The following is a 26,494-nucleotide window of genomic DNA, read 5'->3' as shown; positions in this document are numbered from 1 at the left end:
AACTAAATTGCTAGAAAAACATGGCAGACATGAGTAATCTCCCCTAGCAGAATCCCGTCACAATAATTTATTAAACGCATGCGCTTAACAAGCATAGTGTATTTCACAAAATAATTCCTATAGGCTCATGCTCTTAATAACCAGAGTCTACGGTAATTTATTTACAATTATTATAGTAAATACCTGGAAGCATTTATAAAAGCATTAAACGATCATTATAAATTGAGTTGTGTTTTTTTTATTTTAATTTTGCTGTGAAAACTTCACAAACAGAAGAATATACACAGATATAATCTAATCCAAAACAGCCAAGCTGTAAAAAAAAGTGTGCGGCCCTCAAAAAGGCTATGGTGAAAAAAGATGAGGTGGCGGCCAAGAAATGGCTGCGATGGTAGGTTAATGGTAAAAATTTTAATAACAACAATTCAGGTGAATTTTGGTGCCGCTTGGTCAATTGGCACAAAATTCACCTGAATTGTCGTTATTAAATTTTTACCATTAACCTACCATCACAGCCATTTCTTGGCCGCCACCTTGGATTTCACATCTTTTTTCACCATAGCCTTTTTGAGGGCCGCACACTTTTTTTACAGCTTGGCTGTTTTGGATTAGATTTCACTTCTTTTTGTATTTGTATACCCCAAAGCCGGCCTATGGCCTGCTTTGAGACTTTTTAAACCTATCTTTTTTTCTTTACCACAGGAAGAAGTAAAGATGAAGCAGATGTACATTAAATATTTCTGATTTTATCAGTAAATGTACAAATTATATATATAATACATATATTTATTACAGAACTGTCCATAGTGGTTTCTGTGTAACTGAACACTCTTCAAGGCAACTTCTTCTAGCTGATCTCTCTACAGGGTGATTTGTTTGTAGCTGAACTATCAACAAGGTAACTTCTTCTAGCTGTTCTCTCTACAGGGTGATTTATTTGTAGCTGGATTCTGTACAGCTGATTTTTTTGCTGCTGAGCTCTGTACAGAATGGTTTCTTTGTAGCTGAACTCTCTACAAGGTAACTTCTTCTAACTGATCTCTCTACAGGGAGATTTGTTTGTAGCTGAACTCTCTACAGGTGATTTGTTTGCAGCTGAACTATCTAGATGATGGTTTCTTTGTAGCTGAACTCTCTACATGGTGGTTTCTTTGTAGCTGAACTCTCTACAAGGTGACTTCTTCTAGCTGATCTTTCTACAGGGTGATTTGTTTGTAGCTGATTTTTCTACAGGGTGATTTGTTTGCAGCTGAACTCTCTATATGGTGGTTTCTTTGTAGCTGAACTCTCTACAAGGTGACTTCTTCTAGCTGATCTCTCTACAGGGTGATTTGTTTGTAGCTGAACTCTCTTCATGATGGTTTCTTTGTAGCTGAACTCTCTACAAGGTGACTTTTTCTAGCTGATCTCTCTACAAGGTGACTTCTTCTAGCTGATCTCTCTACAGGGTGATTTGTTTGTAGCTGAACTCTCTTCATGATGGTTTCTTTGTAGCTGAACTCTCTACAAGCCAACTTCTTCTAGCTGAACTCCCTACATGCTGGTTTCTTTGTAGCTGAACTCTCTACAGGTGATTTTTTTGCAGCTGAACTCTCCACATGATGGTTTCTTTAAATTTGTAGCTGAACTCTCTACAAGGTAACTTCTTCTAGCTGATCTCTCTACAGGGTGATTTGTTTGTAGCTGAATTCTGTACAGGTGATTTGTTTGCAGCTGAGCTCTTTACAGAATGGCTTCTTTGTAGCTGAACTCTCTACAAGGTAACTTCTTCTAACTGAACTCTCTACAGGGAGATTTGTTTGCAGCTGAACTCTCTTCATGATGGTTTCTTTGTAGCTGAACTCTCTACAAGGTGACTTCTTCTAGCTGATCTTTCTACAGGGTGATTTGTTTGTAACTGAATTCTGTACAGGTGATTTGTTTGCAGCTGAGCTCTTTACAGAATGATTTCTATGTAGCTGAACTCTTTACAAGGTAACTTCTTCTAGCTGATGTCTCTACAGGGTCACTAGTTTGTAAATGAATTCTCTACATGGTGGTTTCTTTGTAACTGAACTCTCTACAAGGAAACTTCTCCTAGCTGATTTCTCTACAGGGAGATTTGTTTGTAGCTGAACTCTCTACAGGTGATTTGTTTGCAGCTGAACTCTCTACATGATGGTTTCTTTGTAGCTGAACTCTCTACAATGTAACTTCTTCTAGCTGATCTCTCTACAGGGCGATTTGTTTGTAGCTGAACTCTCTACATTGTGGTTTCTTTGTAGCTGAACTCTACAAGGTGATTTCTTCTAGCTGAATTATCTCTATCTATAGTTGCATGAATTCCCTACAAGGTAACTTCTTCTAGCTGATCTCTCTACAGGGTGAATTGTTTGTGGCTGATCTCTCTACAGGGTGACTTGTTTGTAGCTGATCTCTATACAGGTTACTTGTTTCTAGCTGATCTCTTGAATTCTCTTCGGGTGACTGCTCTATTAGGATGACTGCTCTATTAGGATGACTGCTCTATTAGAGTATCTCGATCTCGCACTTGCTACACCAAGTTGGATTTCGTGTTATAACTCCGTGGCTTTAAGTCTGATTCTTCTACACCATTGAAGAGCCTTTCTAAGATGATAACTCCATCTGTACAGCGATTTTCAAAGCATTACCCCAAGCGGTTTACCTGGTAGGCGTGGCAAGCAGTCGTTTTTTATTAGCTAATCTCAATTGCGTAATTGTTACAAACTGTTGGTTTTTTCGTTGTATCTTCCTGGTTTTTAGCTCGATTTATTTCAAACCACAAAAGGTTTGAGGTTCAATAGTTAACCTATTCACCCACCGATTTTCAGCTTCTTCCCATACGCGGTTTACCCTGTAGGCGTGACAACATATTGGTGTTATTTTTCGTGAATAATCGCTCATAACTCTTTGCCTGTTTATTGTATTCCAGCCAAAGTTGGTACAGAGATGTGCCTTTATACCCCCCTTCTGTGTGCCAAATTTCAAGGCGATCGGATATGGCGTTCGCGTCTTATAGCAGTTTTTGTAAGTGTGCGAAAAGAGGAAGAAAAATAAGAAGAAAAAAAAACGAAGAAACTAAGCCAATTTTTGAAGTCGCATATCTCGGGAACGCTTGAAGCGATTTCGCTCAAATTTGGAATGTGGAGTGCTGTAGTTGGAGGGCATGTCCACAGCAAAAATCGTCTTGTTTCATCAAGGAAGCACAGAGCTACGGAGGTGCGAAAATTGCGTTTTCTTTCTTCCTGTCAATATACTCACGGGTGTTACGCGCCGACTTCTTGGGCCGCACGACACACTACCGTGTGTCTTGATATAATAAATAATGTTAGCTATTGATTGCAAAATAATAGTTACGTAGCAGAGATTTGAATATGTCAGTGTTTTCCGCTTCAAAGATGTAGCGAGGTAGTACGTTCCATTGCCTTGATGTTGATGGTATAAAGGAGTACTTGTAGCTGTCAGTATTGCAAAATGGTTCGATGAGTCTGAACATATGGCATGATCTGGTCTGTAGCTGGTACCGTGATGTCTGCAGATGAAACTCAGGTATGTATTCAGGTGGTAAATAGACATTTTGTTTAAGAATGTTGTATAGCATATAAGGAGAGCTGTTCTCTTCGAGACTCTAGTGATTCCTACTTAAATTCGTTAACCATCTGTGTTACACTGGCATGATAGGAGTATATACCTTTGACATATTGTGCAGCACACCTCTGAACCTTTTCTAAAGCGATCTTGTCAGCTGTTTTGATGTCCTGTGTCTCGATGTTACGCACAACATGCTAAATAGATTGAGTCATTGGTGGTGAAGTAGTATTGATGCATGGCTGTAATTTTATTCATGGCTAGGCATGAGGCTATTATACCCCAAAAATTGAGCATTATGCTTTTGAGCAGTGCTCAAGATATCACCTATTATGCTTTTGAGAATTGCCCACGATTCCTAAAATTATGTCACCACAATTGGCTAATAATGCCAGTTCATTGCTGTATCAGGCCATTTTCATTGATGTTTAAGCTTCAAATAGTCTTGAATTCTTTAGCTGGTTGCTGTATTAGAGTATTTCATTTGAATGTGACTGCTTTATTAGCATAAACAATATTCAGTGACTGTTCTATTAGAGTTTCTGATTGCTCTATTAGAGTATCTCGATCTTTTTTAATGAAATTGTGCAATCTACAGATTTTTCCTACTGTTAAAGTTTTATAATCACCTCAAATGCTAGCTAAATTCTTGATTCCCACACATACCTATTATGCCCAAAATTATGCAGGCATAATCGCCGCATCCCTATTTATGGCTATAATTTACTCATGATTATTATAGTGAATACCTGGGAGCACTTATAACAGCATTAAACCATCATTATCAAGTCACGGTTTGATGTCCTGTGTCTCCTTGCTCACTGTATAAACCCACAATCGAACTTTTCATATGGTCGTGTCATTGTATGTACATTCGAACTCTTAGTACAGTAGCACCTTGTTATTATTGTTAGCTTGTTTCCAGTGTCCACTATTGAGATTCACAAAACCCAATATAAAATTTAATATACTTATGAAGCATGCAAGCAGTTTCCCACATGTGTAGGTGATTAACCACATGCACATATTAGTTATACCACAGGCACTTGTGCTTTTCCTGATATATACACACTTATGCCTGTGGTATCAAGACACACGGTAGTGTGTAGTGCGGCCCTAGAAGCCGGCGCGCAACATCCGTGAGTATATTGACAGGAAGAACGAAAATGCAATTTTTGCACCTCCGTAGCTCTGTGCTTCCTTGACGAAAATAGACGATTTTTGCTGTGGACACACCCTCCAACTTCAGCACTCCACATTCCAAATTTGAGCGCAATCGCTTCAAGCGTTCCCGAGATATGCAACTTCAAAAATTGGCTTAGTTTCTTCATTTTTTTTCTTCTTGTTTTTCTTCCTCTTTTCGCACACTTACAAAAATAGCTATAAAACTCAAACGCAATATCCAACTACCTTGAAATTTAGCACACAGAAGGGGGGTATAAAGGCGCATCGCAGTACCAACTTTGGCTGGAATACGATAAACAGGCAAAGAGGTATGAGTGATTATTTACGAAAAATAACACCAATATGTTGTCACGCCTACAGGGTAAACCACGTATGGGAAGAAGCTGACAATTGGTGGGTGAATAGGTCAACTATTGAACCTCAAATCTTTTGTGGTTTGAAAGAAATTGAGCTAAAAACCAGGAAGATACAACGAAAAAACCAACAGTGTGTAAAAATTATGCAATCGAGATAAGCTAATCCACACAAAAACAGCCAAGCTGTGAAAAAATGATGTGGCCTTACAAAGCCTGGGTGAAAAAAGTTGTGAAATCAAAGGTGGAGGCCAAGAAATGGCTGCAATGATGTTCATGCTAAAAAATTTCAATAATGGCTGTGTGCATTGTTAAAATTTATTAGCATTAACATCATTTTTTTAATTGTGCCAAATATCGATACAATGGAGTTACAAGTTTGTGTTTTATAGCAATTTTTGCAAAGTGTGCAAAAAGAAATCGAAGCCCCTGTAGCCCCCCTATGGCTTAAGAAGAAAAACACAAAGAAATTAAAATGAAACTTTGGCCACTCATATCTCAGAAACGGCTAGGGTGATTTCCTTCAAATTTGGTATGTGGTGTGGCCTACCTGGCGGACACTTCTGTAGTAAAACTAGCTCCAATCAGATAAGGGATCACGGAGCTACAAAGGTGTGAAAATCATGTTTTCTTTCTTCCTGTGAATATACTCACTGTGTGGTGTGCCGGCTTCTTGGGCCACACGACACACTACCGTGTGTCTTGATCCTATAATCAGTATGAATAAATATTGTATACATTAAAGATCATGAAGATTTGGGCTTTTCTGGCCAAAGATATCATCCTAAAACCAGTCTTGCAATACCTTCATGGCACTTTAGCAGTAGTGGTCAAGCCAAAAAGTACCTTCAGTACTACCTGAAATGCTTCAGAGATGTTGCTAAGAAATTTAAAAAGAAACTTTTAGTGGAATTTTCCACTGACTAACTGACTGACTAATGCCTTCAGACAAGCATAATTCAATAACGGCTAAAGATACAGGCTTGATTTTTCACTATTTTGATGTTGCTTCAGCCCGACGGTGCCTTTTGGCATACCACAGTATGTAGAATGCTTGCATCGTGGACTTACCTTTGCTCTCCTTTGTGTCTCATTTCTTTTTGTTGGCAATCCCAAGGTCTCATATAATGGTAGCTTGATGGCTTTCCTACGTTTGTAAATGGGAATTGTCTGTATTTCCATGGAGCCTGGATTGATTGCAGAGGTACTTCTCTTACTGTTATTTGTTTGTAATGCTGTGTAATAGGCGGAACATAGTTGAAAGTGAAGCACAATGACCATTTTCACTTTTGAGTCAATTGAGGCAAGCAAATCGTGTGGTTGATTGTAGAGACACTTCTCCTACTGTCCTTCATTTGTAGCACTGTGTAGCGGGCTGAACATAGTTGAAAGCAAAGTGTAATGGCTACTTCCCATTTGAATCAGTAATTGATAGTTGGGGCATGTGTTCAGATGAAACATTAACTCTGGTGCCATTCTTTCTTTTGATGCAGTATGCGTGGGTTCATTAGTCATAATAATGTTACACACCTGCAGATATACTAGTGGACAATTCAGTCATGGGTATAGACTGAAGTAGGGATTAAATGTCTACTAATTTATCTGCAGGTGTAGGTGACCTCCCTTGTTTCCCTACTTTTTTCTATGATCACTAATTGAACTTAAAATTCCTAATATTTTCTTGTACTTGTACTCAATAGAAGTAACACAAGCCGAGATGTGAAATCTCCTACTCTTAATAACAAGAAAATTATGATGAGGATGATACAAAAATAGTTACTGGACAATACATTCCAAACAAGAATGATTGTGTAATTCATGGCTAAAATAGTGAGACTATCCCTACACATAACTAGTCACCACACATGTTTTAATACATTTTGTAGTTTCTTCTGTGCACTTCACTACTTGATTTATATGTTACACACCTTTTCCACATGTAGCACTGGTGCCATTAAACATTCCATCACTTTGACAGGTCCTCATGGTATCACCAGCCTGTATCTCATAAAAAGTGTTACAAAATGTATAACAAGTGTCTTCATAAGAAAGAACTCCATCATCTCCCATTGAACAATTGATCATTCCATTCATAGGATTAGGTGGCATTGAGCAATGTACTGCAGGAAAATGATTTGAATTAATACTGTGTAATTTAAACACCCACACAGTTTACCTCTACTACACATAGCCTCAGATCCATTGAACATCCCATCACTTTGACAAGTCCTCATGGCATCACCAGTTAGCATATACCCAGTGTCACATGTAGCAGTACAAGTGTCTTCATAAGAAAGAACTCCATCATCTCCCAATGAACAATTGATCATTCCATTCATAGGATTAAGTGGCATTGAGCAACGTACTGCAGGAAAATGTTTTGAATTAATTACACAGAGCAAATTAAACACCCACACAGTTTACCTCTACTACACATAGCCTCAGATCCATTGAACATCCCATCACTTTGACAAGTCCTCATGGCATTACCAGTTAGCATATATCCAGTGTCACAAGTAGCAGTACAAGTATCTTTGTAAGAAAGAACTCCATCATCTCCCAGTGGACAGTCAATCATTCCATTCATAGGATTAGGGGGCATTGGACAGGTAACTACATTAAAATTACTTTGACCAATTTACTGTAAAAGTTACATGTTACTAACCTCTTCCACATGTAGCGCTAATACCATTAAACATTCCATCACTCTCACAGGTCCTTGTGTCATCACCAGCCTGTATCTCATACCCAGTGTTACAAAATGTATCACAAGTGTCTTCATAAGAAAGAACTCCATCATCTCCCAATGAACAATTGATCATTCCATTCAAAGGATTAGAGGGTATTGAACAAGGAACTGCAGGAAAATGATTTGAATTAATTACACAGTGCAAATTAAACATGCACACAGTTTACCTCTATTACACATAGCCTCAGTTCCATTGAACATTCCATCACTTTGGCAAGTCCTCATGGCATCACCAGTTAACATATACCCAGTGTCACATGTAGCAGTACAAGTATCTTCATAAGAAAGAACTCCATCATCTCCCAGTGAACAATTGATCATTCCATTCATGGGACCAGTAGGCATTGGACAAGTAACTACAATATGTGAAAATGACTCAATTACATAATTCATTGTATTACAATAAATTGAAGTTATGTAACATGCTTGGTACTGGCATAGAAGATGAACCAACTATATCACTGAAGCTAACATGTTTCACAGTGAACTGTAACAAAATATTTGGTCCGGGTGCATAAACGGTCCGGCCGGACCAAATATGTTCGACATAAATGGTCCGGCCGGACCATCTATGACGACATAAATGGTCCTACCCGAACATAAATGGTCCGGGTTACCAAACTAAACTGCAACGACTATTTGCCACCGTACAGTCGACAAGAATAGCTATATACACCAAATATAGGTTAGCCTCATCTCTTTGAAGCGGTGCCTTCAAAGAAATCTCGCAAAATCTCTCAGCATGCTGACATAAACTAAATCCAATAGATATCTCAGTACTGCTTAGTTAGCTCAAATAGCAGACAGAGTTGGAGTGTATAGACTGTATAACTGGTTGTTGCGGCCGTATCTTGTTGGTATAGGGAGTCTGGTAGTTAGCTTATACAGCATATCCGGCTAAGGAGCAAGATTCGATACGACGCAGTCGCGTGCCGGCGTTCAATTTACTGACTGAGGATCCGCGGCTATACTGCAGCTACAGCAGGACTATATACTAGCTCTAACGAACACGAAAGGCTCAGAGATCAAGTTTAGAGTGAATAATCTGCAACTTGAAGTGGCGCAAGTTGCTTGCTTCCAGTGATGGCTCATAATACTGATAAGGAGGATAACCATTTCGAGGACGAATTGGAAACTGACACACTAGAAGATGTTTATGTTTATGTGACAAGGAAGCAGTATAGAGAAGGCCTTACTCAAAATCAGAAGCGAATTGTAAGAAGAAAGGCAGCAAACTTTTGTGTGGTTGATGGAGAATTGGTGTTTAGAAAAAAACATAAAGGAAAGGATGAGGTGTGGCTATAGTGCACATACATGCATGTATATGTAGCCATATCATTTCTTAATTTGCATGTTCAGGTGCAACAAGTTCGATACATTAGAGAAAGAAAGGAACAGCTTAGGATTGTACAAGCTTGTCATGGAGATCAGACCTCTGGCCATCTTGGATACAGGAAGACACTGGCAAGAATTACTGAGAGGTTTATGTGGAAAGGGGTATCTAAGGATGCTAAAGAAATTGTAAGATGCACTCTGCATGAGCATGTAATACAAATGTAATGCCATATCTTGTACGGAATGCATAGGTGCAACGATGTGATATTTGCCAGCATGTGAACAGAAAGCTAGAAACTATTGCCCCTGCACTGAATCCTGTACCAGTCAAGGCTCCCTGGTATCATCTAGGCGTAGATTTTGTTGGCCCAATTGCATATCAGTCTCCAGCAGGTATGTATACAGTAAAAGCATGCAATGGCTCTGTAAAGATTAATGGTGAGATCTGTGGCAAACATATTATATTAATATAGTGACCATCACTAAAATATAATATAGCTATTGGCATTCACTTGTCACAGGTATCACCATGCACTTACTTTTCACAATGCATGCATGAATCAGCATCAATTATTATTATTTATTCTGTAAAAATTGCACACATTTTTTGCAGGAAATCGCTATATTTTAACAGTTATTGACTACTTCACAAAGTGGGCAGAGGCCATAGCTACCCCGGACAAAAGTGCATTTCAAGTAGCTAATTCTCTATTTAAGGTATCTATATACGTAGCTTTATGTAAATGATATCTATTTATAGATCTGTGTTTTATTATAGATTTTCATGAGGATGGGAATTCCTAGAGTCATCACAACAGATCAGGGAACAGAATTTAACAACCACCTTGATAAACGAATGATGTCATTGCTCCAGATTGATCACAGATTAACAACTGCTTATCATCCGCAGGTATAATTTTCTTGCATTGGTGTCCGTAGCAATTATACAACTACATTGTTATTATATCATATACAGATTGTCGATTAAGTATATATATTTCCCTTAGGCCAATGGCTTGGTTGAACGATTTAACCAGACACTACAGAACATGATTGTGAAATTTATTGATCATAAGAAAGAGCAATGGGAAGACTTTTTGGATACATGTGTTTATAGCTATAATACCTCCAAACAAGAATCTACACAATACTCACCATTTGAACTCATGTTTGCACGAAAGCCAGTGCTACCGGTTGACATTAATACCGAAAAGAAAGATCCTGATGTATTGTTAACGGATTTTTGCAAAGCGGTTAGTAACATTTTGCACACAATAACAAAGTAATTAAGCTATGTATAATTATTGCAATGAGAGTTGTTCCCTTGGTTGCTAGGAATCATTGAGCACGTATAAGTACATTGGAGGATGCTACAACCAAGGTAGTAACCATTGGATTCTCATTGTAAGTCTGCTCATCAGTAACATTGTCATCTGTTACGCTATTATGTTTTTAGGCTATGGACTTGGAGCAGAAAAGCTTTTATTATCTTGATCCCTATGGACCTTCACGGTCAAGCCGTGGTGCATTTGCTGCTGTAAAGTTAGTTAGTTACATGGCAAATAAGTTTTTTGGCATACATATGTTACTTGAAAATGTGACTTCAATTGCTGAACACCTGTTTATACAGGAATTACTTCAAGAGAAGGGGTGAAATATTAGGAAAGGACCATTTAGACATCACTAAGTTTGAGTTGAAGCAGCTGAAGAGAAAGATTCAGTATGATACCTCCAACTGTGGTGTATACTGCATGAAGGTATAATCATACAATCATTATAAGTATAGCATTATAGTTTTTTGTTAGATGGCTGAGCAGCTGTTTCTATCAGGAAGCATTGAAGAAAATAGCCTGTGCAGAATGAATACTACACAAGCACAGATTGATATAGGTGTTGCATTGCTTTCATACTCAGGTACTATAGTACATAATGACCTCTAGCTACAAACGAATGTGCCTGCATTATGGTATTTGATATACACATTCTATAGTTGATATGACCGAAAGGTGTATAATGTGTGGTGCAGGGGAACAAAGTATAAGTCATCCACAATATGTTGATTGGGTAAGACTAATACACAATAATATATGCACATTTTAATGTATTTTTACAGGTACGATGTGATAAATGTAAGCAATGGTCACACATCATCTGTACCAACCTGAAGCCTGAAGAGGCCAAGAATGTAAAAACTTTTTCATGCCACGAATGCTCCCAGGACATTCACCAGATTAATGACTTTGAATAATTGCAACCATGCCATGTATCTTTATAGCTACAGTGCTTTAGCATTATAATCTTATTTTAATAGCAAAATTCACCTGTGGAAAATTGTAACAGAATTAGCTACGTAGCAAGATATGAGTAACTATACCTAACATAGCTACAGTTAATTATTATTAGCTGTGCCAGAATATAGCTACACTGCATGTTAATTCGAAAATATGAACTTCATACACTGTAGATAACACCTGTGGCAACTTGTATGAATCTCATACATGTAGCTATGATTTGTATGATCTTCATGCAAGTTGGCACAGGAGTCATCCACTCGAATTAACAGTGTAATTATTCTAATCACGAATTGTTCTGGAATAGAAACTACAGTATAGTACACCATAGTTGTTTATGCTAGCAAAGAGACGTTCTACTATAGGGTCGGCTATATTATGCTCAGTCCAGGTACTGGTATTGATATAGCTTTCTTGTAGCAAAGCCACGGCATCAGGCATGCGTTTGTGGACGCTTAGTTACGGTGGCAGAGGGATCCCTGGTGGCACAGTGGCGGAATACTTGAGGTAGGGAGTGCCGTTATGGCCGGCTAATGAAAGACTGGAGGCGGACCATTTATGTTCAGGCCGGACCATTTTTGCACAGACATGTATGGTCCGGGGGGACCAGTTATGCATGCACAAATGGTCCGGCCGGACCATTTATGACAGCATAAATGGTCCGGCCGGACCGTTTTTGCCCGGACCATCGGTGCGTTGACAGAACTAAAGTTGGTATACCATGTGTAGGAGTACAATTGAACCAACCTATTTGTAGAAATAAACACAGTGATGTCTAATTGATCATTACATAATCTATAAACCAAAGATCATGAACATATGGATGAAACAGCCTAGGTACAGATGAAGTTGCTGCATTGCATTATCAGACTAACAAATTCCATGCAATACTTGCTTTCATATCATTGGCTTTGCTTATCACAATTGGCTTTCTGATTTCCAGATGCGCCTACAGCTCTGCAAAGCCCAGGAATGCAACAATGGACAGACGAGTAGGGTGTGCTAAAAGGGTGAGATACATTTGTTCTGTTAGACTGTGGCCTATGAACTGCCCCCTAAAATGCTATTTTGGGGTATGGTGCCTTCAAATACCATTCCCATCTATTTTGAATTCTAGCTGTGGCTCACCTTACTACCACTTACATTCCACCTGCACTCCTGTTACAGCAACACTCATGAAAAACCTATCTGAAATTGTGGAACTCTAGTGGCTATTGGAAGGTCATGAATAGTTCCATTTTTGGTGAAATTGTGTATGTGTAGCTGCAAGGGCTGCATGGTGAGTTATAATGCTTCAAAACATTAAGATTTATTATTCTGAGAATATAATCAATGTGTCTGTATGGGTGATTATCCAGTATTCAGTCCCACATGTATTGATGTACATGTGGTACATGTTTGTGTTGACCATGAAATTGGTACTTACAGTATTTATGCATACCTTAATTGTATGAAATACATGTTATATTGGTACTGTTGTTACTGCTAAAATCCCAACATTTAGTTTATTATTTTATTTATAGAATAAATTTAAGGGTGGCCATATCTGATACTCATTGATTAAGACATATTGATTAAATTAGCTATATATTATGATACTGATACGTATGTAACTGCAAGCTAGTACAATTTCTTTGTAAGACTTACTGATACATCCAGCTATGTGCTGTGCCACAAATGGAATGCTTATCTAGTGTAGATGTTTATCATTTTGCTCATTTGTATTGAGTGCTTAGTGTTGTTATGTATGTGTAGTTTTACACTTCTCAACTTTGTGTGTAAAACTAGAGTTTGGTTAAAGTAGAGCTTGTTGCAGTGGAAAATAGGTGTGTGTAGCTATGCAACTATTAGCAATACTGTCTGTGTTTATGTTCACATAATATATAATAAATGGTATTGCATTCTGGGGGTGCGCACTGTTTAAATATGCAAAAGGAACATCACCCAGCTGGCATGTTTCTGTAACTGTAAAATTTACGTGTTACACACCTCTGCTACATGTAGCACTGGTACCATTAAACATTCCATCACTCTGACAGGTTGTCATGTCATCACCAGACTGTATTTCATACCCAGTGTTACAAACTATATCACAAGTGTCTTCATAAGAAAGAACTCCATCATCTCCCAATGAACAATTAATCATTCCATTCATAGGATTAGGGGGCATTGAGCAAGGAACTGCAGGAAAATGATTTGAATTAATTACACAGTGTAAATTAAACATGCACACAGTTTACCTCTATTACACATAGCCTCAGTTCCATTGAACATTCCATCACCTTGACAAGTCCTCGTGGCATCACCAGTTAGCATATACCCAGTGTCACATGTAGCAGTACAAGTGTCTTCATAAGAAAGAACTCCATTATCTCCCAGTGAACAATTGATCATTCCATTCATGGGATCAGTAGGCATTGGACAAGTAACTACAATGCATGGTGACAATTGTAAATTATTGGTGGTTTTGCACACTTCCTTTTTGGCTAGCTACATGTGCTAATTACTCACAGCTTGTGTCAACAACTGGTAACCGCAGTTGTGCTTTGTGTCATTCTTTAAGCCACACCCTTAGACAGCAAATTATGTGGGGGTGACTAATTTCAAATCGAACGATGGCATGAAGCACTTCTTTATGGCTACATGCACTGATTAACTACACACAGCCCAGTTCATCGATAACCAGTGACCGCAGTTGTGCTCTGCATCAGTCTTTAAATTCCGAGTTAAATTCTTACAGAGAGCAAATTACGTGGGGGTGACTAAATTCAAATTTCAAACTAGCCATTCTCGAAAACATATGTTTCAACCTCAACAAAACTTTTAGAACAGTTTAAAGACAATTGCCCTACATGCCAAGTGAGTATTGCGGAAAACAACAATATAGGTTTTGTATTTTGCCTCTAGGTCGACTGAGGACAACTGAAACTTCATTTGGTGCAGAAATTACGACTGTAAGGCAATGATGTATGAAATCAATGATGTGAATCTTGAGGCAATTGAGAGAGTACTGAAGCGATAGCAGGGAAATCAATGTTTAGATGCACAAAGGAACACAAGGCATATATACACCTGCGGTTGCATCTAACCGCATGCGATAAAAAATAATAAGAAAACAACAAAAAATGAAGCATCCCCTTTGATGTCGGCAATCTCGATCTCGAAACAGTCAGCATGGATTTGCTTCACTGCTTGTGTGGTAGTTACTAGTGACACGATGAGTTCAACTCTAGAGTACTCTAGAGTTTCAGAAGGATAGCGTAAGTGATTGGTGAGTTACAGGAAGGCCGAATTTGACAACGTTCATTCCTGTAAAATCCTCACATGTAGTGGTCGCGTCATTTATTTTCTGCAGCACGAGTTTCTGTTTTACTGGCCACGTGACTCACTACTGTGAGTCTTGATTATTAAAATTTATTTTCATTAACATCATTGCAGCTATTTCTTGGCTGCCACCTTTGATTTCACAACCTTTTCACCCAAGCTTATAAAGGCTGCATCATTTTTTACAGCTTGGCTGTTTTTGTGTGGATTACAATGAATTGAAGTTAAAATGTTTGATGCCAGCATAGAAGATGAACCAACTGTATCACTGAAGCTAACATGTTTCACAGTGAATTAAAGTTGGCACACCATGTGTAGGAGTACAATTGAACCAACCTGTTTGTAGAACTAAACACAGTGATGTCTAATTGATCATTACATAATCTATAAAACTAAGAATACCAGATCAGGGCATCTAAAAGTGTATGCTATCACTACAAAACAAAAGTGAAATATTTCCCTACCATCCCACTTCACTCAATACAAGTATGTAAATGCAATTAATCTAATCCAAAACAGCCAAGCTGTAAAAAAAGAGTGCGGTCCCCAAAAAGGCTATGGTGACTAGGAGAGGCAACACAAATTCACCTGAATTGTCGTTTTAAAAGTTTTACCATTAACCTACCATCACAGCCATTTCTTGGCCGCCACCTTGGATTTCACATCTTTTTTCACCATAGCCTTTTTGGGGGCCGCCCTATTTTTTTACAGCTTTACTTGAGCACGATATGGAATATTGAACTTAGATGGCATCATACATATGCATTGATCAAATATAAACTCAGCAAAACTCAAACTGAAATAGCTTTGCTGCTTGGTAACAAAATAGCATCATTCACGCTGTATGATGGATAAGCCACTATGTTGATGATGGGATAAAAGCTAGTATACTGTTTACTTTTGCCCTTTCTTTATCTACTTTGCTTACAAGTTTTCTAGAGACTCAAGGATAATGTGTGCAAGGTGCCAAGGCCACATACACACTTGTGCATGCGTAACTTACATTTTGCAAAAATTCCATTACAATACATGTAATCAATTTAGCGAAAACTTGGCATGACATAAAGGGATCCAAATGCAGAAGAGGCACAAACAAGTTCAGATCCACACCATTAAAAAGGGGAAGCCACTCCTAGCAGCTAGTATATACAGTAGATAAGCTATACAGTCTGTTATAACTGATGCTTACACATAGCAGCAAACAATCAGTTTCACTGTTGAATTTTACCATTTAGGCCATTTGCAGAAGGTTGTGAAATCTTAACAGCTGTTACAAAAACTATTAATTGCTGTTTAATACAAATGATAATTAATTTTAGAGGCGCTTGCTATGTACGAAGGTGCTGGGTGACAGTTTGAGTTTGGTTTTAGGAGAATTTGCAATAATGGGAGGAGACATGTCTGCCTTTCAAACTAAAAGTATTCAATATGTCATACTGGCATATCAAAGTGATATACCAGACCTCCCCCTGAAAGGAATGGCAGAGAGGGGTGAGGGTGGGAGCCAAATGCCCCATGCTGGATTCACCATTGGAATGCAAATGTGTTGTCAGAGTATGAGTTAATCCTACTCAAATAACTAGTTTAGTGACGGTTGCACTGATTCCAATACTTCCAGTACCAAGTATCATCAAAACTAGACAAGGTAAAAATCCATTTTCACGATTATCAATTAAATCAACATTAATGGTGACTGTACTATTAGAGCACATGAATTGTATCACTTAATTGCAAACTTTTGTGATTGAGTTGGTAGCCTGGTACACAAGAGTTTAGCTAAAAATTGTAAGTCTCACTATTGTAATACTGTAGAATTTCTAACAATGATTATAGCCATTTCATAGTTGGTTTTTCTAACAAGCATTCTCATCTTGGCTGGTCTTCACTTTAAATGTGCATACAGTTTAGTTATCAAAACACCATGAGTGCCCATAACAGTTTGAACATGTGGTTGTCATTAGCTATACTCAATGTATCCAACTACAGGCTTCTAATGCATTGTTGTCATTGTCACGGGCCTACTGTTGCCAAGTGAAATTTTCATCACGTAACATATTGAACTGCCAAATGACATGTTTAGTGTAGATATCATACTACCATCCAGATAATTAATTCAATTGGATTTTACTAGCAAATGGCTTTATACACTTAAACACAAAAACTCACCATCCTCCAGTGTCATCACAGTAATGGGTTCACTAAATGGACCTATTCCTACTGCATTAGCTGCTGCTATTCTAACAGTGTAGTTGTAACTAGGATGTAACATGTCAATCAATTGTGTACGTCCTTCTGAAACATTATATGTTCTGTTGAAATTCATTCCCATTTGTGAGATTACTGTTCCATTGTCTAAATATAATATCTGGGTTTCCATGATTATCACATGATATATAGTAAGTATGCCATTTTGTTCTTCTAGTGAAGGTTGGTCCCATGACAATGTGATATTACGAGATGTCTCAACAGTTACATTGACATTTAGTGGAGTTTCAGTTGGAGCTGTAATACAATACACATAATTGTGTATAAAACGTATTCTGTCATAAAATTAGGCTTGCACAAACATGTGAGATTCTTTCAGATCTAGTTACATATGTTTGCTCTAGTTTTTGTATTTAACGGGTGGAAATACAGTACTTAAAAATTATAAAAAAATTCCATTAACTAATTGTTTGAGCACTTGTTTTGAAAAGACAAAAACCTTGGTATCATCAAGGCAATAGGTATCTTTGCTTTGTCAGTGCTCCCAAGGAGACAAAGGAATGAACATTAGTTAACCTCACTTTGGACATGCGACTCGGTTTTTGCCCATAAGAAGGATCTGTACGACATAACTTATCCAGTATTGGATTTGCCTGCTCAAAGGGAATTTGGTGGTGTAAGTTCTCTATACAAGACTACAGTTCTTCAAGGGACTATAGTTTATTTGTGTATTTTCACTGACCATTCTTCTGTTAGCACTTTGTAGTGCTGTAGCTTCTAAAACTTTTAGTTTCTATGGTCAAAATTTTGGTTGACTATTCTAGTCAAAAAAGTGCAAATATGCAGTTCTTATAGATCTGGTCACGTACTAAATTTATATAAATTGCTATAAACCTCCACCAGCAGTCGTATATTCAATGTGCATCAATGACATGTAAACCTGATAGGCATTTAACCAAGCAGGAACTAACTACAACATGACAATATGTGGGAGTATTAAGAAAAATGACAATGTTTTGTCGAGTACATCAAAACTAGACAAGGTAAAAATCCATTTTCACGATTATCAATTAAATCAACATTAATGGTGACTGTACTATTAGAGCACATGAATTGTATCACTTAATTGCAAACTTTTGTGATTGAGTTGGTAGCCTGGTACACAAGAGTTTAGCTAAAAATTGTAAGTCTCACTATTATAATACTGTACAATTTCTAACAATGATTATAGCCATTTCATAGTTGGTTTTTCTAACAAGTATTTTCATCTTGGCTGGTCTTCACTTTCAATATGCATACAGTTTAGTCATCAAAATACCATGAGTACCCATAACACTTTGAACAAGTGGTTGTAATTAGCTATACTCAATGTATCCAACTACAGGCTTCCAATACATTGTTGTCATTGTCACGGGCCTTCTGTTGCCAAGTGAAATGTTCATCAGTTAACATACTGAACTGCCAAATGACATGTTTAGTGTAGATATCATACTACTATCCAGATAATTGATTCAATTGCATTTTACTAGCAAATGGCTTTATACAATTAAACACAATTACTCACCATCTTCCAGTGTCATTACAGTAATTGGTTCACTAAAGGGACCTATTCCTACTGCAGTAGCTGTTGCTATTCTAACAGTGTAGTTGTAGCTAGGATGTAACATGTCAACCAACTGTATACGTCCTTCTGAAACTTCATATGTTCTGTTGAAATTCTCTCCCATTGGTGTGATTACTGTTCCATTGTCTAAATATAGTATCTGGGTTTCCATGACTATCACATGGTATATAGTAAGTATGCCATTTTGTTCTTCTAGTGAAGGTCGGTCCCATGATAATGTGATATTACGAGATGTCTCAACAGTTACACTGACATTTAGTGGAGTATCAGTTGGAGCTGTGTAGCATGAGTATACATAATATCATAATGTGTAACAAGTTGATACACACACACACACATGAACACACACACGAACACACACACACACACACCGTTAACTTCTGTTGTTTATACCCTAGTTTAATTGTATGTCTATTCACTACTTATGTAAACCTACTAGTGCTGTTGTCAAGATGTTAAACTATTCAATCATTTTCCCTGCTTTTTTTTTGTTCTTGGATTATGTGCATGTTTGTGTTTTAGGGCCTTAGTCCTGATATTAGAAATGAGATGTGGAAGTACCGTCTTATATGCATGTCCTATGCATGTCTTTGCCCAGGACATGCATATTAGATCCAGTTTTCTGGATTATGCGGGTTTAAGGGTCCTATTCATTAGTCATAAAATAAATAGTGGCATACATACAACTGTAGCTATTCTCTGCTAACAACAGTACATAATACTCACCATCCTCCAATGTCATCACAATAATGGGGTCACTAAAGGGACCTATTCCTGCTGCAGTAGCTGCTGCTATTCTAACAGTGTAGTTGTAGCTAGGATGTAACATGTCAACCAACTGTATACGTCCTTCTGAAACATTATATGTTCTGTTGAAATTCTCTCCCATTGGTGTGATTACTGTTCCATTGTCTAAATACAGTATCTGGGTTTCCATGATTATCACATGATATATAGTAAGTATGCCATTTTGTTCTTCTAGTGAAGGTTGGTCCCATGACAATGTGATATTACGAGATGTCTCAACAGTTACATTGACATTTAGTGGAGTTTCAGTTGGAGCTGTAACACAATACACATAATTGTATATAAAACGTATTCTGTCATAAAATTAGGCTTGCACAAACATGTGAGATTCTTTCAGATCTAGTTACATATGTTTGCTCTAGTTTTTGTATATAACGGGTGGAAATACAGTACTTACAAATTATAAAAAATTCCATCAACTAATTCTTTGAGCACTTGTTTTGAAAAGACAAAAACCTTGTGGTATCGCACTCCATTCCTGGCATTATCATCATTACAGCCACATCTTGGCCACCACCTTTGATTTTATACCTGACTGTTTTGGGGTTCCACCCTTATTTCATAGCTTGGTTGCTATTTTGGAATAGATATCTAATCCAAAACAGCCAAGCTGTAAAAAATCAGTGCAGCCCTCAAAAAGGCTATGGTGAAAAAAGATGTGAAATCCAAGGTGGCGGCCAAGAAATGGCTGTGATGGTAGGTTAATGGTAAAAATTTTAATAACGACAATTCAGGTGAATTTTTGTGCCGCTTGGTCTTGGCAAAAAATTCACCTAAATTGCTGTTATTAATATTTTTACCATTAACCTACCATCATAGCCATTTCTTGGCCGCCACCTTGGATTTCACATCTTTTCCCACCATAGCCTTTTTGGGGGCTGCCCTATTTTTTTACAGCTTTACTTGAGCACAGTATGGAATATTGAACTTAGATGGCATCATACATATGCATTGATCAAATATAAACTCAGCAAAACTCAAACTGAAATAGCTTTGTTGCTTGGTAACAAAATAGCATCATTCATGCTGTATGATGGATAAGCCACTATGTTGATGATGGGATAAAAGCTAGTATACTGTTTACTTTTGCCCTTTCTTTATCTACTTTGCTTACAAGTTTTCTAGAGACTCAAGGATAATGTGTGCAAGGTGCCAAGGCCACATACACACTTGTGCATGCGTAACTTACATTTTGCAAAAAATTCCATTACAATACATGTAATCAATTTAGCGAAAACTTGGCATGACATAAAGGGATCCAAATGCAGAAGAGGCACAAACAAGTTCAGATCCACACCATTAAAAAGGGGAAGCCACTCCTAGCAGCTAGTATATACAGTAGATAAGCTTTACAGTCTGTTATAACTGATGCTTACACATAGCAGCAAACAATCAGTTTCACTGTTGAATTTTACCATTTAGGCCATTTGCAGAAGGTTGTGAAATCTTAACAGCTGTTACAAAAACTATTAATTGCTGTTTAATACAAATGATAATTATTTTTAGAGGCGCTTGCTATGTACGAAGGTGCTGGGTGACAGTTTGAGTTTGGTTTTAGGAGAATTTGCAATAATGGGAGGAGACATGTCTGCCTTTCAAACTAAAAGTATTCAATATGTCATACTGGCATATCAAAGTGATATACCAGACCTCCCCCTGAAAGGAATGGCAGAGAGGGGTGAGGGTGGGAGCCAAATGCCCCATGCTGGATTCACCATTGGAATGCAAATGTGTTGTCAGAGTATGAGTTAATCCTACTCAAATAACTAGTTTAGTGACGGTTGCACTGATTCCAATACTTCCAGTACCAAGTATCATCAAAACTAGACAAGGTAAAAATCCATTTTCACGATTATCAATTAAATCAACATTAATGGTGACTGTACTATTAGAGCACATGAATTGTATCACTTAATTGCAAACTTTTGTGATTGAGTTGGTAGCCTGGTACACAAGAGTTTAGCTAAAAATTGTAAGTCTCACTATTGTAATACTGTAGAATTTCTAACAATGATTATAGCCATTTCATAGTTGGTTTTTCTAACAAGCATTCTCATCTTGGCTGGTCTTCACTTTAAATGTGCATACAGTTTAGTTATCAAAATACCATGAGTGCCCATAACAGTTTGAACATGTGGTTGTCATTAGCTATACTCACTGTATCCAACTACAGGCTTCTAATGCATTGTTGTCATTGTCACGGGCCTACTGTTGCCAAGTGAAATTTTCATCACGTAACATATTGAACTGCCAAATGACATGTTTAGTGTAGATATCATACTACCATCCAGATAATTAATTCAATTGGATTTTACTAGCAAATGGCTTTATACACTTAACACAAAAACTCACCATCTTCCAGTGTCATCACAGTAATGGGTTCACTAAAGGGACCTATTCCTGCTGCATTAGCTGCTGCTATTCTAAAAGTGTAGTTGTAGCTAGGATGTAACATGTCAACCAACTGTATACGTCCTTCTGAAACTTCATATGTTCTGTTGAAATTCTCTCCCATTGGTGTGATTACTGTTCCATTGTCTAAATATAGTATCTGGGTTTCCATGACTATCACATGGTATATAGTAAGTATGCCATTTTGTTCTTCTAGTGAAGGTCGGTCCCATGACAATGTGATATTACGAGATGTCTCAACAGTTACACTGACATTTAGTGGAGTTTCAGTTGGAGCTGTGTAGCATGAGTATACATAATATCATAATGTGTAACAAGTTGATACACACACACACACATGAACACACACACGCACGAACACACACACACACACACACGCACGTACATGCACACACACACACACACACACACACACACACACACACACACACACACACACACACACACACACACACACACACACACACACACACACACACACACACACCGTTAACTTCTGTTGTTTATACCCTAGTTTAATTGTATGTCTATTCACTACTTATGTAAACCTACTAGTACTGTTGCCAAGATGTTAAACTATTCAATTATTTTCCCTGCTTTTTTTTTTGTTCTTGGATTATGTGCATGTTTGTGTTTTAGGGCCTTATTAGAAATGAGATGTGGAAGTACCGTCTTTTATGCATGTCCTATGCATGTCTTTGTCCAGGACATGCATATTAGATCCAGTTTTCTGGATTATGCGGGTTTAAGGGTCCTATTCATTAGTCATAAAATAAATAGTGGCATACATACAACTGTAGCTATTCTCTGCTAACAACAGTACATAATACTCACCATCCTCCAATGTCATCACAATAATGGGGTCACTAAAGGGACCTATTCTTGCTGCAGTAGCTGCTGCTATTCTAACAGTGTAGTTGTAGCTAGGATGTAACATGTCAACCAACTGTATACGTCCTTCTGAAACTTCATATGTTCTGTTGAAATTCTCTCCCATTGGTGTGATTACTGTTCCATTGTCTAAATATAGTATCTGGGTTTCCATGACTATCACATGGTATATAGTAAGTATGCCATTTTGTTCTTCTAGTGAAGGTCGGTCCCATGATAATGCGATATTACGAGATGTCTCAACAGTTACACTGACATTTAGTGGAGTTTCAGTTGGAGCTGTGTAGCATGAGTATACATAATATCATAATGTGTAACAAGTTGATACACACACACACACATGAACACACACACGAACACACACACGAACACACACACACACCGTTAACTTCTGTTGTTTATACCCTAGTTTAATTGTATGTCTATTCACTACTTATGTAAACCTACTAGTGCTGTTGTCAAGATGTTAAACTATTCAATCATTTTCCCTGCTTTTTTTTTGTTCTTGGATTATGTGCATGTTTGTGTTTTAGGGCCTTAGTCCTGATATTAGAAATGAGATGTGGAAGTACCGTCTTTTATGCATGTCCTATGCATGTCTTTGTCCAGGACATGCATATTAGATCCAGTTTTCTGGATTATGCGGGTTTAAGGGTCCTATTCATTAGTCATAAAATAAATAGTGGCATACATACAACTGTAGCTATTCTCTGCTAACAACAGTACATAATACTCACCATCCTCCAATGTCATCACAATAATGGGGTCACTAAAGGGACCTATTCCTGCTGCATTAGCTGCTGCTATTCTAACAGTGTAGTTGTAGCTAGGATGTAACATGTCAACCAACTGTATACGCCCTTCTGAAACATTATATGTTCTGTTGAAATTCTCTCCCATTGGTGTGATTACTGTTCCATTGTCTAAATATAGTATCTGGGTTTCCATGATTATCACATGATATATAGTAAGTATGCCATTTTGTTCTTCTAGTGAAGGTTGGTCCCATGACAATGTGATATTACGAGATGTCTCAACAGTTACATTGACATTTAGTGGAGTTTCAGTTGGAGCTGTAACACAATACACATAATTGTGTATAAAACGTATTCTGTCATAAAATTAGGCTTGCACAAACATGTGAGATTCTTTCAGATCTAGTTACATATGTTTGCTCTAGTTTTTGTATATAACGGGTGGAAATACAGTACTTACAAATTATAAAAAATTCCATCAACTAATTGTTTGAGCACTTGTTTTGAAAAGACAAAAACCTTGTGGTATCGCACTCCATGCCTGGCATTATCATCATTACAGCCACATCTTGGCCACCACCTTTGATTTTATACCTGACTGTTTGGGGGTTCCACCCTTATTTCACAGCTTGGTTGCTATTTTGGAATAGATATCTAATCCAAAACAGCCAAGCTGTAAAAAAACAGTGCGGCCCTCAAAAAGGCTATGGTGAAAAAAGATGTGAAATCCAAGGTGGCGGCCAAGAAATGGTTGTGATGGTAGGTTAATGGTAAAAATTTTAATAACGACAATTCAGGTGAATTTTTGTGCCACTTGGTCTTGGCAAAAAATTCACCTAAATTGCCGTTATTAAAATTTTTATCATTAACCTACCATCACAGCCATTTCTTGGCCGCCACCTTGGATTTCACATCTTTTTTCACCATAGCCTTTTTGAGGGCAACACTGTTTTTTTACAGCTTGGCTGTTTTGGATTAGATTTCATTTCTTTTTGTATTTGTATACCACAGGGACTTTTTAACCTACCTTTTTTTTCTTTACCACAGGAAGAAGAAAAGATGAAGCAGATTTACTTTAAATATTTCTGATTTTATCAGTAAATGTACAAATTATATATATAATACATATATTTATTACAGAACTCTCCATGGTGGTTTCTTTGTAACTGAACACTCTACAAGGTGACTTCTTCTTGATGCCCTCTCTACAGGGTGAATTGTTAGTAGCTGAATAATCTACAAGGTAACTTCTTCTAGCTGATCTCTCTGCAGGGTGGTTTGTTTGTAGCTGAATTCTGTGCAGGTGATTTGTTTGCAGCTGAGCTCTTTACAGAATGGTTTCTTTGTAGCTGAACTCTCTACAAGGTAACTTCTTCTAACTAATCTTTCTACAGGGCAATTTGTTTGTGGCTGAATTTTCTACAGGGTGATTTCTCTGAAGCTGAACTCTCTACAAGGTAACTTCTTCTAGCTGATCTTTCTACAGGGAGATTTGTTTGTAGCTGAACTCTCTACATGATGGTTCTTTGTAGCTGAACTCTCTATAAGGTGACTTCTTCTAGCTGATCTTTCTACAGGGAGATTTGTTTGCAGCTGAACTCTCTACATGATGGTTTCTTTGTAGCTGAACTCTCTACAAGGTGACTTCTTCTTGCTGAACTATCCCTTTCCATAGTTGCATGAACTCCCTACAAGGTAACTTTTTCTAGCTGATCTCTCTACAGGGTGAATTGTTTGTAGCTGATCTCTCTACAGGGTGACTTGTTTCTAGCTGATCTCTATACAGGTTGCTTGTTTCTAGCTGATCTCTTGAATTCTCTTCAGGGTGACTGCTCTATTAGGATGACTGCTCTATTAGAGTATCTCGATCTCGCACTTGCTGCACCAAGTTGGATTTCGTGTTATAACTCCGTGGCTTTAAGTATGATTCTTCTACACCATTGAAGAGCCTTTCTAAGATGATTACTCCATCTATAAAGCGATTTTCAAAGCATCCCCCCTAGCGGTTTATCTGGTAGGCGTGGCAAGCAGTCGTTTTTTATTAGTTAATCTCGATTGCATAATTGTTACACACTGTTGGTTTTTTCGTTGTATCTTCCTGGTTTTTAGCTCGATTTCTTTCAAACCACAAAAGATTTTAGGTTCAATAGTTAACCTAATTACCCACCGATTTTCAGCTTCTTTCCATACGCGGTTTACCCTGTAGGCGTGACAACATATTGGTGTTATTTTTCGTGAATAATCGATCATAACTCTTTTCCTGTTTATAGTATCCTAGCCAATGTTGGCACAGAGATGCGCCTTTATACCCCCTTCTGTGTGCCAAAGTTCAAGGCAATTGGATATGGCGTGCGCGTTTTATAGCAGTTTTTGTAAGTGTGCGAAAAGAGGAAGAAAAATAAGAAGAAAAAACGAAGAAACTAAGCCAATTTTTGAAGTCGCATATCTCTGAACGCGTGAAGCGATTTCGCTCTAATTTGGAATGTGGAGTGCTGAAGGTGGAGGGAGTGTCCACAGCAAAAATCGTCTTGTTTCATCAAGGTAGCACAGAGCTACGGAGGTGCGAAAATTGCGTTTTCTTTCTTCCTGTCAATATACTACGGGTGTTGCGCGCCCGCTTCTTGGGCCGCACGACACACTACCGTGTGTCTTGATAAAAAACGACTGCTTGCCACGACTACCAGATAAACCGCTTTTGGGTGATGCTTTGAAAATCGCTGTATAGATGGAGTAATCATCTTAGAAAGGCTCTTCAATGGTGTAGAAGAATCAGACATAAAGAGACGGAGTTATAACACGAAATTCAACTTGGTATAGCAAGTGCGAGATCGAGATACTCTAATAGAGCAGTCATCCTAATACAGTAATAGAGCAGTCACCATGAAGAGAATTCAAGGGATCAGCTAGAAACAAGTAACCTGTATAGAGATCAGCTACAAACAAGTCGCCCTGTAGAGAGATCAGCTACAAACAAT

At 37.9% G+C, this 26,494-nt stretch overlaps 3 protein-coding genes across 3 annotated transcripts in view; 2 read left to right on the top strand and 1 right to left on the bottom strand.

Annotated features, from left to right (window-relative positions):
• The window catches only part of LOC136254643 (uncharacterized), a 217,115-nt gene that overhangs the window by 124,187 nt on the left and 66,434 nt on the right, over positions 1–26,494 (top strand). The window lies entirely within an intron of this gene.
• LOC136254618 (uncharacterized) overlaps positions 1–26,494 on the bottom strand; it is a 248,088-nt gene that overhangs the window by 157,724 nt on the left and 63,870 nt on the right. Inside the window, exons 6-18 of the mRNA XM_066047362.1 lie at positions 23,502–23,837; positions 22,708–23,043; positions 21,814–22,149; positions 19,381–19,716; positions 18,595–18,930; positions 16,992–17,327; positions 13,742–13,930; positions 13,491–13,682; positions 8,043–8,231; positions 7,792–7,983; positions 7,551–7,739; positions 7,303–7,491; positions 7,055–7,246 (exon numbers count right to left, since the gene is read on the bottom strand). Coding sequence (XP_065903434.1) covers positions 7,055–7,246; positions 7,303–7,491; positions 7,551–7,739; positions 7,792–7,983; positions 8,043–8,231; positions 13,491–13,682; positions 13,742–13,930; positions 16,992–17,327; positions 18,595–18,930; positions 19,381–19,716; positions 21,814–22,149; positions 22,708–23,043; positions 23,502–23,837 — 3,348 coding nt within the window. The remainder of the gene's footprint in view (positions 1–7,054; positions 7,247–7,302; positions 7,492–7,550; positions 7,740–7,791; positions 7,984–8,042; positions 8,232–13,490; positions 13,683–13,741; positions 13,931–16,991; positions 17,328–18,594; positions 18,931–19,380; positions 19,717–21,813; positions 22,150–22,707; positions 23,044–23,501; positions 23,838–26,494) is intronic.
• On the top strand, positions 10,468–11,569 carry LOC136254642 (uncharacterized). The gene is made up of 6 exons (XM_066047396.1): positions 10,468–10,614; positions 10,667–10,752; positions 10,841–10,967; positions 11,016–11,124; positions 11,201–11,274; positions 11,324–11,569. Exons 2-6 carry the CDS (start codon positions 10,670–10,672, stop codon positions 11,456–11,458), a joined length of 528 nt encoding a protein of 175 aa, XP_065903468.1. The 5' UTR covers positions 10,468–10,614; positions 10,667–10,669; the 3' UTR covers positions 11,459–11,569.

This window comes from Dysidea avara, chromosome 4 (assembly GCF_963678975.1).
Source record: "Dysidea avara chromosome 4, odDysAvar1.4, whole genome shotgun sequence".
NCBI classification, from domain to species: domain Eukaryota; kingdom Metazoa; phylum Porifera; class Demospongiae; order Dictyoceratida; family Dysideidae; genus Dysidea; species Dysidea avara.
The sequence above is the reverse complement of the archived record's forward strand: the minus strand, read 5'-3'. Positions and strand labels throughout refer to the sequence as shown.

What these genes read in the sequence shown, in the direction of transcription:
- LOC136254642 (XM_066047396.1), top strand. Translation starts at nt 10,670, where the DNA reads ATGGACTTGGAGCAGAAAAGCTTTTATTATCTTGATCCCTATGGACCT. An exon ending in GGTGCATTTGCTGCTGTAAA is followed by an intron (nt 10,753 to 10,840) that starts GTTAGTTAGTTA and finishes CTGTTTATACAG; the next exon opens with GAATTACTTCAAGAGAAGGG. An exon ending in ATCCACAATATGTTGATTGG is followed by an intron (nt 11,275 to 11,323) that starts GTAAGACTAATA and finishes GTATTTTTACAG; the next exon opens with GTACGATGTGATAAATGTAA.